The sequence below is a fragment of the Oryctolagus cuniculus genome, chromosome 10 (genome assembly GCF_051225735.1).
Source record: "Oryctolagus cuniculus isolate XC-2025 breed Fujian yellow rabbit chromosome 10, ASM5122573v1, whole genome shotgun sequence".
Classification (NCBI taxonomy): Eukaryota; Metazoa; Chordata; class Mammalia; order Lagomorpha; family Leporidae; genus Oryctolagus; species Oryctolagus cuniculus.
This window is the reverse complement of record NC_142876.1, coordinates 700,166-714,324: the sequence shown is the minus strand read 5'-3', so window position 1 is coordinate 714,324 and position 14,159 is coordinate 700,166. Positions and strand designations below refer to the sequence as shown.

The 14,159-nt window shown below is 62.7% G+C and overlaps 1 protein-coding gene across 9 annotated transcripts in view; it reads left to right on the top strand.

Moving 5' to 3' along the window:
* Nucleotides 1–14,159, top strand: part of NFATC1 (nuclear factor of activated T cells 1) — a 113,799-nt gene that overhangs the window by 36,808 nt on the left and 62,832 nt on the right. For all 9 annotated transcript variants that reach the window (XM_070049836.2, XM_070049834.2, XM_070049835.2 and 6 more), the window contains exons 4-6: nucleotides 10,497–10,699; nucleotides 12,467–12,639; nucleotides 13,730–13,870. In XM_070049836.2, coding sequence (XP_069905937.1) covers nucleotides 10,497–10,699; nucleotides 12,467–12,639; nucleotides 13,730–13,870 — 517 coding nt within the window. The remainder of the gene's footprint in view (nucleotides 1–10,496; nucleotides 10,700–12,466; nucleotides 12,640–13,729; nucleotides 13,871–14,159) is intronic.

The following is a 14,159-nucleotide window of genomic DNA, read 5'->3' as shown; positions in this document are numbered from 1 at the left end:
TCGCTGGTCTCAGCGCCATTCAGAGCTTTTTTCGTCAGCACAAGAGACGGAGGCCGCTTCCTCGTGGCTCATCTGTCCACCCAGAGCAGTCTGTGGGTGCCGGGCAGGGGACACCCTCTCAGCAGGAGCAGCCTGCGGTCAGGGTCACTCACGCCGCGTCTCCTCGCTGCCTCAGGAGGCTCCCAGTGCCCCCAGAGGCCGAGCAGGCCCCGGGCCTCTGTGCACGCAGGAACACCTGCTGTGGCTCCCTCACCCTCAAAACCCGGTGATGCAGGAAGGGCATGGGCACGGTTTACCTGTCAGCTGAGACAGGCGCCTTTCACGAGAACCACCTAACACGCAGGGCGTGCTCCCCGGCTCCTGTGTGTGGTCAGAGCGCCCTGCCCAGGTGGACATGCAGTCGCCTTGGAGCACTGGGGGGCTGGAGGGGGCAACCTGGAGGTGGGCGTGTCCGTGGTGCGGGCGCCTGGTGTGGGGTGGGGTTGCTGGGAGGGCCTCTCCGAGTCGCAGATCCCACAGCCTCCATACCTTGTTCTGGCCTTGCCTCAGCCATGCTTGGGTCGCTAATGATCCAGTGCCAAGGTGCGACTTCCAGAAGGTTCTCCTTGGTCCTCCCCATAGTGCGCTCAGCACAGCGCACAGTTGCATTGACCAGATGCCCCCCGAGAGCTCTGAGAGGGGCCGTGCCCGGGGCAAGGCGCCTGCTCGGCAGGGTGCAGGCCGGTCGTGCTGAGTGGACTGAGTTGTGGGGAAGAGTGCTGCGTGGGCCAGGCACTCCTCCGGCAGCTCCCCGTGTGAGCCCAGCCGCCCCTCCCCCGCTGCGTCACTCAGAGCCTGGTGGGCTTCCCGGTTGGGCACAGGTGGGCGCGGTGCTCCCCGACAGTGGCCTTCCTCCTGCAGGCTCCCTGGCGGGGTGTGCTGGTGGGGCCGCTGCCCTCCACGGCCCTGACCCCTCCCAGCACCTGGTGTCGGACAGCGAGGCTCTTAGAAACACGCTGCTTCCGGAAGGCTGCGGTGTCTTCTGGGGGCAGGCGCGCGGGTTTTAGCACGCTCCAGGCCCAGCTCCCCTGAGCCATGTCTGTCACGTGCGGTTAATGAGCCCCGACAGGTCGTGAGGACCGTGGGGCTCTGGGGCTGCGTTCCTAGCTGTGTTCTCGCTGAGCGCGGTCGGGCTTCTCAGCATGTTGTAATTGGAAATGCCAAACGCGGCGCTTCGGAGGTGAGCGGGGCCCGTGCTCGTGGGGTGTCTGCAGCCCCCATGGGCTCTCCAGGCAGTTGTGACTGCTCTGTCACTCGGGCTGCGCGTGGGTGGTGAGGTGGGGCTGGCGGCAGGGTTCAGGGTGCGCCCCATGCCCTCGTCCCAGGAGGGGCCGCCATCCACACCACCCCCCGGCGGTTCCGGGGCTCCTTGTTCTGGGGCTCTCTGCGGGGAGAGAGCATGGAGGCGCAGAGCTGGCAGGCTGCCGCTGGGCGCGGTGCGCGAGGGCAGCTCCCGCCCGGCCGTGTTCCTGCGCCTGCCGCTCCTGTCAGCCCTGCTGCTGCTGGCAGCGGCGCCGTCCCCCTGCTGGCCTCCGTGGCAGGCTCGGGAGGGCTGGGTTTTCCCCAGCTCCTGCCTGCCCACGCACCTCGGCCACCTCTTACTTCAGTGCCCACACCGCAGGGCACCAGGAGTGCCAGGTAACCTGCGTCTTGGGGCAGCTGCCAGATCGGAGTGGCCGGCACCTGCGAGCAGGTCAGCCCGGACTCTCGAACCCTGACCACGCGGCGTCTGCAGTAGCGCCGTGAAGGTGCAGAGCCGTGAGCCCGCCCCGTCCCTTCTGGAAACTGCACAGCCTGCCGCCTCCCACAGACCCGACTGCGGTCCTGTCCCACGCGTGCAGACGCGGGCCAGCCCCGGCCTGGTGCTGGGAGGGGAGCACTCCCGAGACACAGCATGCTTCCCGCTCCGCAGCCCGCTGGCCTGGTCCTGAAGGTGGCCGCAGAGGCCGGGCGGGGACGGGGCGGGCTGGGGGACTGCTCACGGCCCCTCCTCACGCAGCCCGCTGGCCTGGTCCTGAAGGTGGCCGCAGAGGCCGGGCGGGGACAGGGCGGGGTGGGGGACTGTGCTCACGGCCCCTCCTCCCGCAGCCCGCTGGCCTGGTCCTGAAGGTGGCCGCAGAGGCCAGGCGGGGACGGGGCGGGGTGGGGGACTGTGCTCACGGCCCCTCCTCACGCAGCCCGCTGGCCTGGTCCTGAAGGTGGCCACAGAGGACGGGCGGGGACGGGGCGGGGTGGGGGACTGCTCACGGCCCCTCCTCACGCAGAACACGTCTGGCGCCTTTGCCCCTGCTGTGGAGGAGCTGCTGATGGTTAGAGGCCTTGGGAGGCCTCACGGATGTAGTAAGCACAGTGGCCCAATGGCCCAGCAGGAAGTGGCCACGCAGTCACGCCCCAGGAGCAGGATCCCGCGTGTGGCTCCACACCTGGGCACTCAGTGCATGCGCAATGCTTAGGCTAGCAGACTGCAGAAAACCCTTGCAAGTGGAATGGAAAGATCAGTTTTGTAGTGCAGAAGGTTTTTGAAATCCACACAGTTTTTTCTTCACAGGCATTTTGCACAGACTTTTGGACCCCCCCCCCCCCCCGCACCAGCGCTCCTCTCGGTCCTCACGGTCTTTATTTCCTGCTTCCTCAGAGAGGTGGACAAGCCCCGCCCACACAACCGTGAGAGCACGCCCCTCCTGGCAGGCCTGCAGCGAGGGCAGCTTTAAATCACGGCCGGGGACACCACTGGAGAACCGGCCTCCAGCCGTGAGCTGCTGCTCTCTGCGAGAATAAACACGGCATAAATCACTGTGAGAGTTTTACTCGTCGGAGAACCCTCCGGGTTAGGTGACACTCAGTGCTGCAGGCTCAGCATAAGTGTACAGATGCACACACACACACGCACAGTCCCACACATGCACAGGTGTGTACAAGCACACACACTCCCACACATGCACAGGTGTGTACACACACATGCACAGATGTGTCCTCACGCACACACACAGTCCCACACATGCACAGGTGTGTACACACACACAGTCCCACACATGCACAGGTGTGTACACACACATGCACAGATGTGTCCTCATGCACACACACACACAGTCCCACACATACACAGGTGTGTACACACATATGCACAGATGTGCCCTCACACACACACAGTCCCACACATACACAGATGTGTCCTCACACACATGCACTCCCACACATGCACACGCACAGATGTGTCCTCACACGCACAGATGAGGGAAGACCTGCAGGTGTCCTTTGCCCCAGGTGCCTTGCTGTGGCAGGAGGCCCCACGTGCAGGGAGCCCTGTCCTCACTGCTGTGCCTTAGCCCAGTGCCTGGAGCCTCCTGCCACCTAGAGACTGCTTACAGGACCTGGGGTCTGCCTGGGCTGGCAGGATTCGCTTGGTGGGCACAGAGCCTGACCCACAGGGCGGAGTGAGAGCGAGACACAGCAGGAGCCGATGTCTGCCTGCCTCGTGGCGGCGCTCCTTCTGCCCTCCAGTGAGGCGCTTGTGGAAGGTGTTGTCCCCTGCCTGGCTCTCTTCCCTCCACAGACACCCCGTGGCGTCCGAGGCAGAGACCAGCTGCAGACGCTGGTCCCAGCCCCAGTCTGGCATATCTGGTCTGCCGGCCTCGCTGAGAAGCGTCCACTCTGTGAAGTTCAGGGTCCTCGGTAAAAGCTTTGTGGTGTGAGCGTCCCCCGTCTGGAACTGTCTTGCCTGGCACACTTGGCCTCCTCCCACCCAGGGGGCTCCAGCAGCTAATAGGGTCAGGAAGGTGGGTCAGGCCAGGCCCTGCCCCGAGGGCTTGGGGACTGCCTGGGTCTCTGTGTCTATAGGAGGCCAGTGTGTTGCCACTGCTGGAAAAGGTGGAAATAAAACTTGAACTAAAACAAAAACGTGGGGCCGGCACCGTGGTGCACTAGGTTAATCCTCCACCTGCGGCGCCGGCATCCCACAGGGGCGCCGGTTCTAGTCCTGGTTGCTCCTCTTCCAGTCCAGTCCAGGAAGACCTTTCTCTCTGTCTTTCTCTCTCTGTCTATAACTCTACCTGTCAAAAAAATAAAAATAAAAATAAATAAATAAATAAATAAATAAAAATGTGTCCTCTGGTCCTGCAGAGAACAGTAGCTGGGGCCCGTGAGTCAGGATTCTCACGGAGGTGCCTGTGTGAGGACACGGACGCTGCACACGAGTTCGGAGCTGGTGCCCTGCACGTGTCAGGAGCCGTGCCCTCCAGGGCTGCGGGAAGCCTCCTCCTCCAGGGACCCGTGTGACTCCTGCCCGCGCCGCCCCAAGGGTACCACGCAGGGGCTCCCAGGTGGAGGGCGGCTGGCTGGGCCTTGCCTGTTCAGAGTGTCCTTGGGTGGGGGTGTGGCCGTGCTGCCGCGCGCTCTCCCCTGGGCCCCAGGAGCTTCCAGATGCGCTCTGCAGTCCACACTTCCCGGGGCTGTCTCCTGAGCGAGGGAGGGAAGCACACAGACACCCCCACCCCCACCCTGCGAGGAGGGCCGGCAGCTGGCTCTGGATCGCGGCCACACGGCTGCCTCTGGTCCAGGAGCCCAGCAGAGCCGAGACAGACAGGGGCGCAGCGGGCGGGCAGAGCTGGCCTGCCCTCTGCGCTGGCCCTCCAGGCTGGGGTCTTCTCTCCTGGGGCCGGGGTGGCTGCTGTGTACCCCGACTCCACCACAGTTCTGCCTCACTTTCTGGTGGAGTTGTGTTGCCCGCTTTGGTTTTTTTGTTTGTTTGTTTTGACAGGCAGAGTTAGACAGTGAGAGAGACAGAGAGAAAGGTCTTCCTTCTCTTGGTTCACCCCCCGAAATGGCCGCTGTGGCCTGCGCGCTGCGCTGATCCAAAGCCAGGAGCCAGGTGCTTCCCCCTGGTCTCCCATGGGGTGCAGGGCCCAAGCACTTGGGCTATCCTCCACTGCCCTCCCGGGCCACAGCAGAGAGCTGGCCTGGAAGAGGGGCAACCAGGACAGAACCCGGCACCCCAACCGGGACTAGAACGCAGGTGGAGGATTAGCCAGGTGAGCCGCGACACCGGCCGCCTGCTTTGGTTTTACATTTGGGGTCTGAGGCCAGGCCTGCTCTGCCCATAATTTGGGTCCAGTCTGTCCAGCTGTGGGCTGTCTGAGGGTCCCACTGGCTGAGGGGTTTTCAGCGTCCAGTGGTCTCATTGCCCCAAGGAGGCCAGGTGGCAGCTGTTGTCAGTCACCTGACACGGGGCTGTCCCCAAGTGGTGGGGCTGCTCAGGCCACCGGGCTGGGACTTCAGCTAAGGGACCTAGCCCCCAGTCACCCTTGAGCAGGCTACTTTGGGGTTTGGCCCCGGGTGGGTGTGGCAGGGAGAGCAGGCCAGAGGTGGGCATTGGAGGCTGGGGGGCGTGGCTGCCACGTTTCCTCTCACCCCGTGGTGAGCATGGGACAGGTACACAAATGTCACAGAAATGATTTGTGATATGGGGACTAACGGCCACCTGGAAGGAAGCTTACTCTCACAACTATAAGGCAGACTCCTGGCCTCCAGCTGTCTGTGGAAAGTGGGCACATTTCACGGCGCCAGGGACACCGTCACAGCTGCTTGCCCGGCTCTGCCCGTGGCCGGGAGAGTGGGAACCCCAGGCGTTTTCTCTCTGCTCTGAGACAGTGTTGGGCCAAGTGGCAGTTCCAGACACCACCCCAGGCCTCCCTTGTCCTCTGACGTTGCACGGAGGTGAGGCCACAGTGGCTCAGGTACGCCCTGCTCTGCTCAGGCTCCCGGTGCCAGGACAGCCAGGGGCTCCTCCACACCCCCCAGGGAAGGCACCCCCCAAACAGCAGGTTCCAGGACAGCCAGGGGCTCCTCCACACCCCCCAGGGAAGGTACCCCCCAACCAGCAATGCCAGAGGTGGTCTGGCTGAGGGGGAAGTGAGACACGGGTGAGTGCTGTGCTGCCAGTCCTGGGAGTCAGGTGGGTGCTGTGCTCAGTCCTGGGGATTAGGTGGGTGCTGTGCTCAGTCCTGGGGATTAGGTAGGTGCTATGCTGTGGTTCCTAGGGGTCAGGTGGGTGCTGTGCTCAGTCCTGGGGGTCAGGTGGGTGCTGTGCTCAGTCCTGGGGATTAGGTACATGCTGTGCTGCCAGTCCTGGGAGTCAGGTGGGGGCAGTGCTCAGTCCTGGGGATGAGGTAGGTGCTGTGCTCAGTCCTGGGGATTAGGTAGGTGCTGTGCTCAGTCCTGGGGATTAGGTGGGTGCTGTGCTCAGTCCTGGGATTCAGGTGGGTGCTGTGCTCAGTCCTGGGGATTAGGTAGGTGCTATGCTGTGGTTCCTGGGGGTCAGGTGGGGGCAGTGCTCAGTCCTGGGGATGAGGTAGGTGCTGTGCTCAGTCCTGGGGATGAAGTAGGTGCTGTGCTCAGTCCTGGGGATTAGGTAGGTGCTATGCTGTGGTTCCTGGGGGTCAAGTGGGTGCTGTGCTCAGTCCTGGGGGCCTGAGGGTCACTTGTGTTTTCGCTGTTCCCCTGATTTCTCTGTTTGGCTTGTGTTTTTAGTCTTTGCGCTCTCTTAATAGGATGTGCATAGGACAGCCTGCCTTAGTGTTTAGGTTGCATTCACTTGGCCCAGGCTTAAAGGGACCCCTTGGTGTGTGTATGGCACAGAAGTCCAGAACGTGGGACAGAGCTGGCACATGGGACTCCAGGGTCCCACTCTTGCTCTGTAGGAGTCCACTCTAGGATGGTGCCTTTGAAGTAGAAGGGAGACCATGACGGGCCGCAGCCCAGGGCCACCCCGGGCACCCCTCGTTGCTGCGGTTGGTTATGAGGGGACCGAGGCACGGCCGTGACGTGACGTGACGGAGGCCCAGGGCAGCACGCACATCCCTGCAGCGGGCCTGGCGGGCGTGGAGCCGGTTAGAGTGGAGAGAAGCCGGTTAACCGGCTGGGCTCCTGCCTCCCCGAGCCCCCTCTTGCGGTGTCGAGAACACCGCTCTTTCTGGGCCCGCACCAAGTCGTTTCTCTCGGTGCTTGCGGCTCTGCTCTGAGTTCTGGGAAGGCTCTCGTGTGTGCTCATTGAAAGGTGGGCGATTAGCGGGCTCTAACCCTGCACTGCTTCCACCCTGCGGCCCCTGCCTGCGTTCCAGCCCAGTCAGTCCCCGGCCTGTCATCCACCGTGTACGTGCTGAGGTCGGCACAGGAGCTAAAAACAAACATTCTAATGTGAGGAGGCCAGCGCCGGGCCGTGGAGGGGAGTGATTCTAATGTGAGGAGGCCAGCGCCGGGCCGTGGAGGGGAGTGATTCTTTTTTTTTTTTTTTGACAGGCAGAGTGAACAGTGAGAGAGACAGAGAGAAAGGTCTTCCTTTGCCGATGGTTCACCCTCCAATGGCCGCCGCGGCCGGCGCACCGCGCTGATCCGATGGCAGGAGCCAGGAGCCAGGTGCTTTTCCTGGTCTCCCGTGGGGTGCAGGGCCCAAGCACCTGGGCCATCCTCCACTGCACTCCCTGGCCACAGCAGAGAGCTGGCCTGGAAGAGGGGCAACCGGGACAGAACCCGGCGCCCCGACTGGGACTAGAACCCAGTGTGCCAGCGCTGCAAGGTGGAGGATTAGCCTAGTGAGCCGCGGCGCCGGCCGGGAGTGATTCTAATGTGAGGAGGCCAGCGCCGGCCGTGGAGGGAGTGATGCGTTTTGTTTAGCTTAGGGGGAGCAGAGAAGTTGTTGCTGTGACAGGTGACTGTACTGATGCCGTCGTGACAGGCACTGTGTGTGCCGGAGGCAGAAAACCCGTGTGCTGGTCACGTGAGGTATCTTACATTTCTTTTCTTGAAATGAGCTTCGCGTTTTAAATAATAGATGTTTACCTCCCAGGTTAGGCCTTAAATATCCCATTTTCACTGAAACGGCATGTTTTTTAAAGGCTAAAGTTCTGCCTCCTATTCACAGTTCACACACATCCGAGCTGGTGTGGGGGGCAGGGGTGGCAAGGGGAGGCCTCGGGGACTCAGTTGCCATTTTACAGTCATCCGCCCTGGCCAGGCCCTGCCGGCTCCCACAGGCCACCTCCTGTTTCCTGGGGGGCTTGGCCCGAGGCTCGTTGGCCTGTCCCTGCGCTCAGTTTCACCGAGTGGACCCTGAGTCCCAGCCGGAGCGAGGGTTTCCGAGGGAGTCCAGAGGGCCCCACGGCTGGGGTCCCCGAGGCTCTGTTGCAGATGCCCTTGCCTGTGTGGTGTTTCCGTGGGGGACACCCCCGTGGGGGCACCTGCTCTCAGCTCACAGGAGAATGGCGCCTTCCCGCAGCTGAGTGATCAGCAGCCGTCCTCGGGGGCGGGGCCTCGCCGCAGGCAGACTTGCCGGTGTCTGCGGGGATGGCTGTGTGGCCGCCGCGCACCCTCAGGCTCGGCACCCTTCCCGTCTGGTGTCAGACTCCTGTGTGCCGGGGAGGACACTCTGCTCTGGTTGCGGGAATCGGCCTGTCAGTTTCAAGGTGGTCGAGTCTGCAGGTGTCTGGGACCACGTCACCGGCAGAAGGTGACACTGGTGTCCCCTGCCGTGAGCCTGGCAGAGAGCTCGCAAGCACAGGCTGTGTGGTGCGTTCGTGGGGGCCCTGCGTGCCCTGTCAGTTCACGCCATGACCAGAGGCTGCGCCGGGCACTGTGTTGGCCTCTCGGCTGCAGCTTCTAGTGTCTGGCACTGGTTTCTTGTGGACACGGGCAGGCAGGACTGAGAGCTGCTGGGACTTGATGGTCCCTGCTGCGACTGAATGTTGACGCCGGGCCTCCCGCGCCTGCGTGGGGGAGGAAAGCCGCGTGCTCACTCCCACGTGCACTGCTTCCTGCGTGGCTGGGGTTGCCTTCCACACTTTGGCTGCCGCCGTGGTCGTGGGGCAGTGCCTGTTTGAAGTGGGCTCACAGCCGGCGGCCTTTCATCTTGCGGGTCCTTGCTGGCCGCCCGCCAGGTGCCAGCGGCTCTGCGGAGTTAATGAGCGTCACGGTGCCGCGGCCGGGCCTGCATCAAACCGGAGTCCCGGCCGCCGATCTTCCCGCGAGGGACGTGTGGGGCCAGCAGCCTTGTAAAAGCGGTGTCCACTGCCCACATCAGACCCAGCGGCCGCTAATTGAGTGTGTGATTTTCTGCTTCCCTTGTTAACATGTCCCTGTCGTTTCCAAATTGGCGTGTTAAAAGGAGCGCCGCGAGCTGGGAGCGCGCGAGCTGCTGTGCTGTGGCTCCCAGCGCCCCGGCCCCCCTCTCCTTGCTCAGCTCCCTCCCCTGTAGCACGTTTTCAGGGCTGGGCGTTCCCTTCTCTACGCCAAGACTTGGGGTATCCCCCCCCAGCCTTCTGCCTCCTGGTCAGCGTTTCTGACGCCAACAGCCCTTGGGCCCCAAGGTCACCTCCCACCATCTCAGCAGTTCCCATGGCCTCAGGACGACAGCAGCCATCGCTTGCCTCTCGGCCGTCTGTCCTCTGTGGCTGTGGTGACCTGAGGAGGCAGAGGCTGAGCCGTGGAGCCCTGGGGGCGTGGCTGGGCGTGACTTGTGGGAGTCTAGGGGCTGGGAACCAGCAGAGGGGCCTGGGCCACACCTGCAGGGCCCACCCTCCCTGCCTCAGCAGGTCTCACTCCCTGGATGCAGTTTTGCAAATCCTCCCTGGGGAGGAGTGGGGGGTGCCAGCCCCTCTGAGTCAAGGACAGGGCTCCTGGGGTTTGGCTCCTGGGTTTGCCGTGGGCCGTGCAGGCTTGGAACAGGTGACACTGGGGCCACTGGCCTTGAAAGCAGCGTTTGCGACACCTATCGCACTCAGGCAGGTGTTGCTGTCTGTGACAGAGGTTTCAAAGCTAGCCTGGGGGACGCGGCTGCAGAAATGGCAGGAGGGGCACTAGTTGGTATTTATTGGGCAGTGTGTGTAGTATTACCAGTTGGGATTGGGCGTTGCTGTGCTTGGCTTGGGTTTACCTGCAATGGGAGCATGGGGTCAGTGTGGCAGGACCCCTCTGGGTCTCAGGGAAGTGAGCCCTGCGAGTGCACAGCACAGCTGTGGCCTGTGCCACGTGGAGAGGAGGCCACACAGTGCCCCATTCCCATGCCCGGGGACAGGAGTGTGTTTTCTTTCTCACCAGCTCCTCGTCCAGGCGGGAGTGCATGCATACGTGTGCGTGCGTGTGTGTGTGCGTGGGTGCACAGTGCATGTGCAGGTCCTGCGGGAGGGGCGTGTAGTGCACACGTCTGCCTGCACGTGTGTGCGCACCTGTAGGTGGGAGTCCCGTGTGGGCTGCAGGCGCGTTCGAAGCCTCACCCCAGTGTTCGGGACCCTCTCTACGTGTGCTGTTAAAGCAGGCACCAGCGTTCTGTTACCGAGCAGTGCAGGGGCAGGGGCGGGCACTTCACAGGGCCGTGCGTGTTTCCTGTTGAATCGCTCTCGTAGAAGTTTAACTGATTCCCAGCAGTCTGTGCGCATGGTGCTTAGTGGGCGTTTGTTGTTCTCTTCCAGCTGCATGGCTACTTAGAAGATGAGCCTCTCACGCTACAGCTGTTCATCGGGACGGCAGACGACCGCCTGCTGCGGCCCCACGCCTTCTACCAGGTCCACCGGATCACGGGCAAGACCGTCTCCACCACCAGCCACGAGGCCGTTCTCTCCAACACCAAGGTCCTGGAGATCCCGCTGCTGCCCGAGAACAACATGCGAGCCGTGTAAGCCTGGGCAGGGCCCCGGGCGGGCAGGGGGCTCCTGGCTTTGCTCTCTGTGTTCTGACTTCCTGGGGCTCCCCAGGCCCGACACCTGAATAAACTTAGCAGATACAACGACCGTGACGGGCTTGTTGCTTTCCAGGGTCTCAGCCACACAGCTGTGAGCGCCTGGCTTCTAAACAGGACATCTGTTTGTGTCGGAATTCAGCAGTGCAGATTAGGAGAAGGGTTAAAATGCAAACGTTGAGCAAATTAAGCGGGTCGTATGTCTGGCTAGAATGGTCATCCTCAGTGTTACCCACGTGGCCGGTTCTGGTTTGCAGAGTCCACCCTGACATCTGGCACTGCCGTCAGCCCAGGAGTCCACTGCAATCAGCTTAAAAAGTGGATTTATCAACAGGCTGCTAACAACACAGGGCATCGATTAAAAGGCGGAGTTACAGAGAGATGGGGAGAGAGAGAGAGATCCCCAAATGGCCGCAACAGCAGGGCCAGGGCCAGGCTGAAGCCAGGAGCTTCTTCCTGGTCTTCCATGCGGGTAGCAGGGGCCCAAGGACTTGGGCCATCTTCTGCAGCTTTCCCAGCCACATTAGCAGGGAGCTGGGTTGGAAGTGGAGCATCCAGGACTTGAATCGGTACCCATATAGGATGCCAGCACTGTGCCACAATGCGGGCCCCCTTGAGCAGCTATTATGTGATGTGCCCGTCCACCCCAAACTGTGAATGCGGCAGAAGAGAGAGCTCTTTGTCCCTGTGTGTGTGGCAGCGGCAGGTCTGGCACACAGATGCGTGAGCCCCGAGATGCAGTCATGAAAACGTGTGGTCAGAGTGGGCTGGGAGTGCATGGGCTGCCCCGCTGGACGTCAAGGAAGCTGTCTCTGGGAAGGAGACGTTCAGCAGAGAGGGTGTGCGGGAGGGGCCCGCCCTCGGGCTGCAGGTGCAGAGGCCCTGGGGCGTTTGTCGGCTGCCAGTATTTGAGGGAGAGAGCACAGGACACAAGGCAGGTGGGAGCCACAGTGTGTGGGAACCGCATGGGGTTTTAAAAGTCGTTGACAACTTTTAATCCCTGTAAGTGGAAAGCAAAGGGAAGCACCTCTGTTGGCGCTTGTGAGCTTGGTGGACTTCAGGCCCAGCCGGCGCCATCCAGAGCCTGGGCTGTCTTCGGGAGCTGTGTTTTCCGAGGAGCAGGCTGTGAGCAGAGGCTGGGGAGAGCCGGGCTGCTGCGGTCACCCTGCGCCTCTGCTCCCGCCGAGCTTGAGAGAGACGAAAAAGCGGGTGTTTGTTGCACGGAGAACCGACCCGTGGCTCGTTTTCCTGGAGCCTGTCCTGCATGAAGCCGAAGTTGTTAAGTTAGATGAAGTTACATGAACTGCAGAAGAAAAGGCTTCCTGAGAAAGTGAGCGACCTTGACCTGAGTAATGGAAATAGTGACGGCTATTTCCATAAACCGGGCTTTCCTGGAGCTGCTGCGGGACAGAGGAGGTGCAGCCCTGGCCACCCCTGCTGCCCGAGCTGCTCTGGGACGTCCCCCAGGCCAGCGCGGGGCCGGGGTCACGGGGCCAGTGTCTGGGCTGTTCAGGCCGGGGGTGGAGGACACAGGCGTCCCCGAGCTGCGTCTGCTCAGGGCTGCTGTGTGGGGAGCCCAGGGCTTGCTGGCACTCGCCGTGCGTGGTTTGTCCGCAGGCTGAGCCTGGCGTGTGTGGGAGGCGGGACCTGCTCCACGTTCTCACATCAGCAGCTAAATACGAGCTGTGGCTTCTGTTTCGGCAGCATTGACTGTGCCGGGATTTTAAAGCTCAGAAACTCCGACATCGAGCTGCGGAAGGGGGAGACAGACATCGGCAGGAAGAACACCCGGGTGCGGCTGGTGTTCCGCGTGCACGTCCCGCAGCCCAGTGGCCGCACGCTGTCCCTCCAGGTCGCCTCGAACCCCATCGAGTGCTGTAAGTAGACGCAGCTCGCCCTCCTGGGCAGCAGGGGCCGCCCAGGCCACACCTTGCCTGGGTGCACATGGGACTTGCGTCAGGACTGGGAGGTGTGTGCTTGTCAGGATGAGGGCGGCTGTGCACGGGTTTCAGTTCACACTGCGTGGGTGACCAGCCTGCCCCAGCCGGCACGCCCAGCTCTCAGCACCTGCAGGAGCCCCCGGGAAGAGCTGGATGCCGGGGCTGTTTGCGTGGATCAGGGAGCTGGGAGGAGGGTGTGTGCAGCTGCAGGGCGTGCGCAGAACAAGCCCGGACTCCCAAAGCCTCCCCGGTGGCCTCGGTTCTGTTTCTCTCATTAGCGTGTGGGCCACCAAGCACGGTGGAGGCTGCCTGGCCCTGTGCTGCCACCACGGCTTGGCCGACACCTTCCCGGAGCAGTGCGAGTTCACGGATCCCCTGCTGGCACGTCAGGCCCTGTGCAGCGCCTCGGTCCCTGTCCGGGCCCTGCACTTGGCACCTCGTAGCCACCCTGAGTCGGGCACAGCCAAGGCGCCAGCTGACCCCCAGGAAGGAACACACATAGCTCGGCCAGGCCCCTCCTCCTCCCCTCGGACGGTCATCCTCCTTGGTCTCCTGCCTTCCCCACCCCTGACCCAGCCCCAGGGGTGGCCTCTGCTGGTGTCCCCACAGGGCCCCGCACTCTGTGCGCACCCACTCGAGTGGCAGTGGGTTGAGTCTTCTCCAAGTCTGTTTGCTCTGAGACGCATGCCTGTGCACGGAGAACTGGACGCCAACACAGACAGGTCCCGCTTGTTTGCGTGAGCACTGTGGCCTGGCTAGTCATGTCCAGTGGAAGGCCGTGGCTGTCTTCGCGTGGTGCTGGGGGCCATCAGGACAGAGTGTGGCCGCACTTCCTGTCCTCACACGAGCGGCACAGCCATAGCGCTCGCTGCACGGGCACACACAAGCCCTCATCTCACTGCGCTTGCTCGCGAGGGATGGACGTGCTGGCCAGGATCTCCTGGTGCATGCGCGTGCCCTCAGAGGTGCGGGGTGGGGCAGGCAGGCCCGGGAGGTCACAGTCACCGTCCTCTCCCATCTGCCGCAGCCCAGCGCTCAGCACAGGAACTGCCCCTTGTGGAGAAGCAGAGCATGGACAGCTACCCAGTCAGCGGCGGGAAGAAGATGGTTCTGTCCGGCCACAACTTCCTGCAGGACTCCAAGGTCATCTTTGTGGAGAAAGCCCCAGGTGTGTTCTTCAAACAGACCGCCCGAGGGTCCGCTGGTTGGGGTGCCAGTGGAGCTGGCTCCCGGCTGCAGAGCCTCGGTGCCGTCGTTGCCCATTCTGGCCTCGGTGTGCTGGTCTCGGGGGCGGCTCTGTGCGTCTGTTTGCGTCTCGTGCGGGTGGACCATGTGCTGCTGGGAGGAAGAACCGGAGCTCCCCGGTGGAGTCACCGGGGCTGTCCTCACACCTCTTACCCTCCGTGTTTAGGGAAGGTCTGAGAGACATTTGTTTTTCCCACTGGGGGTCCTATGCC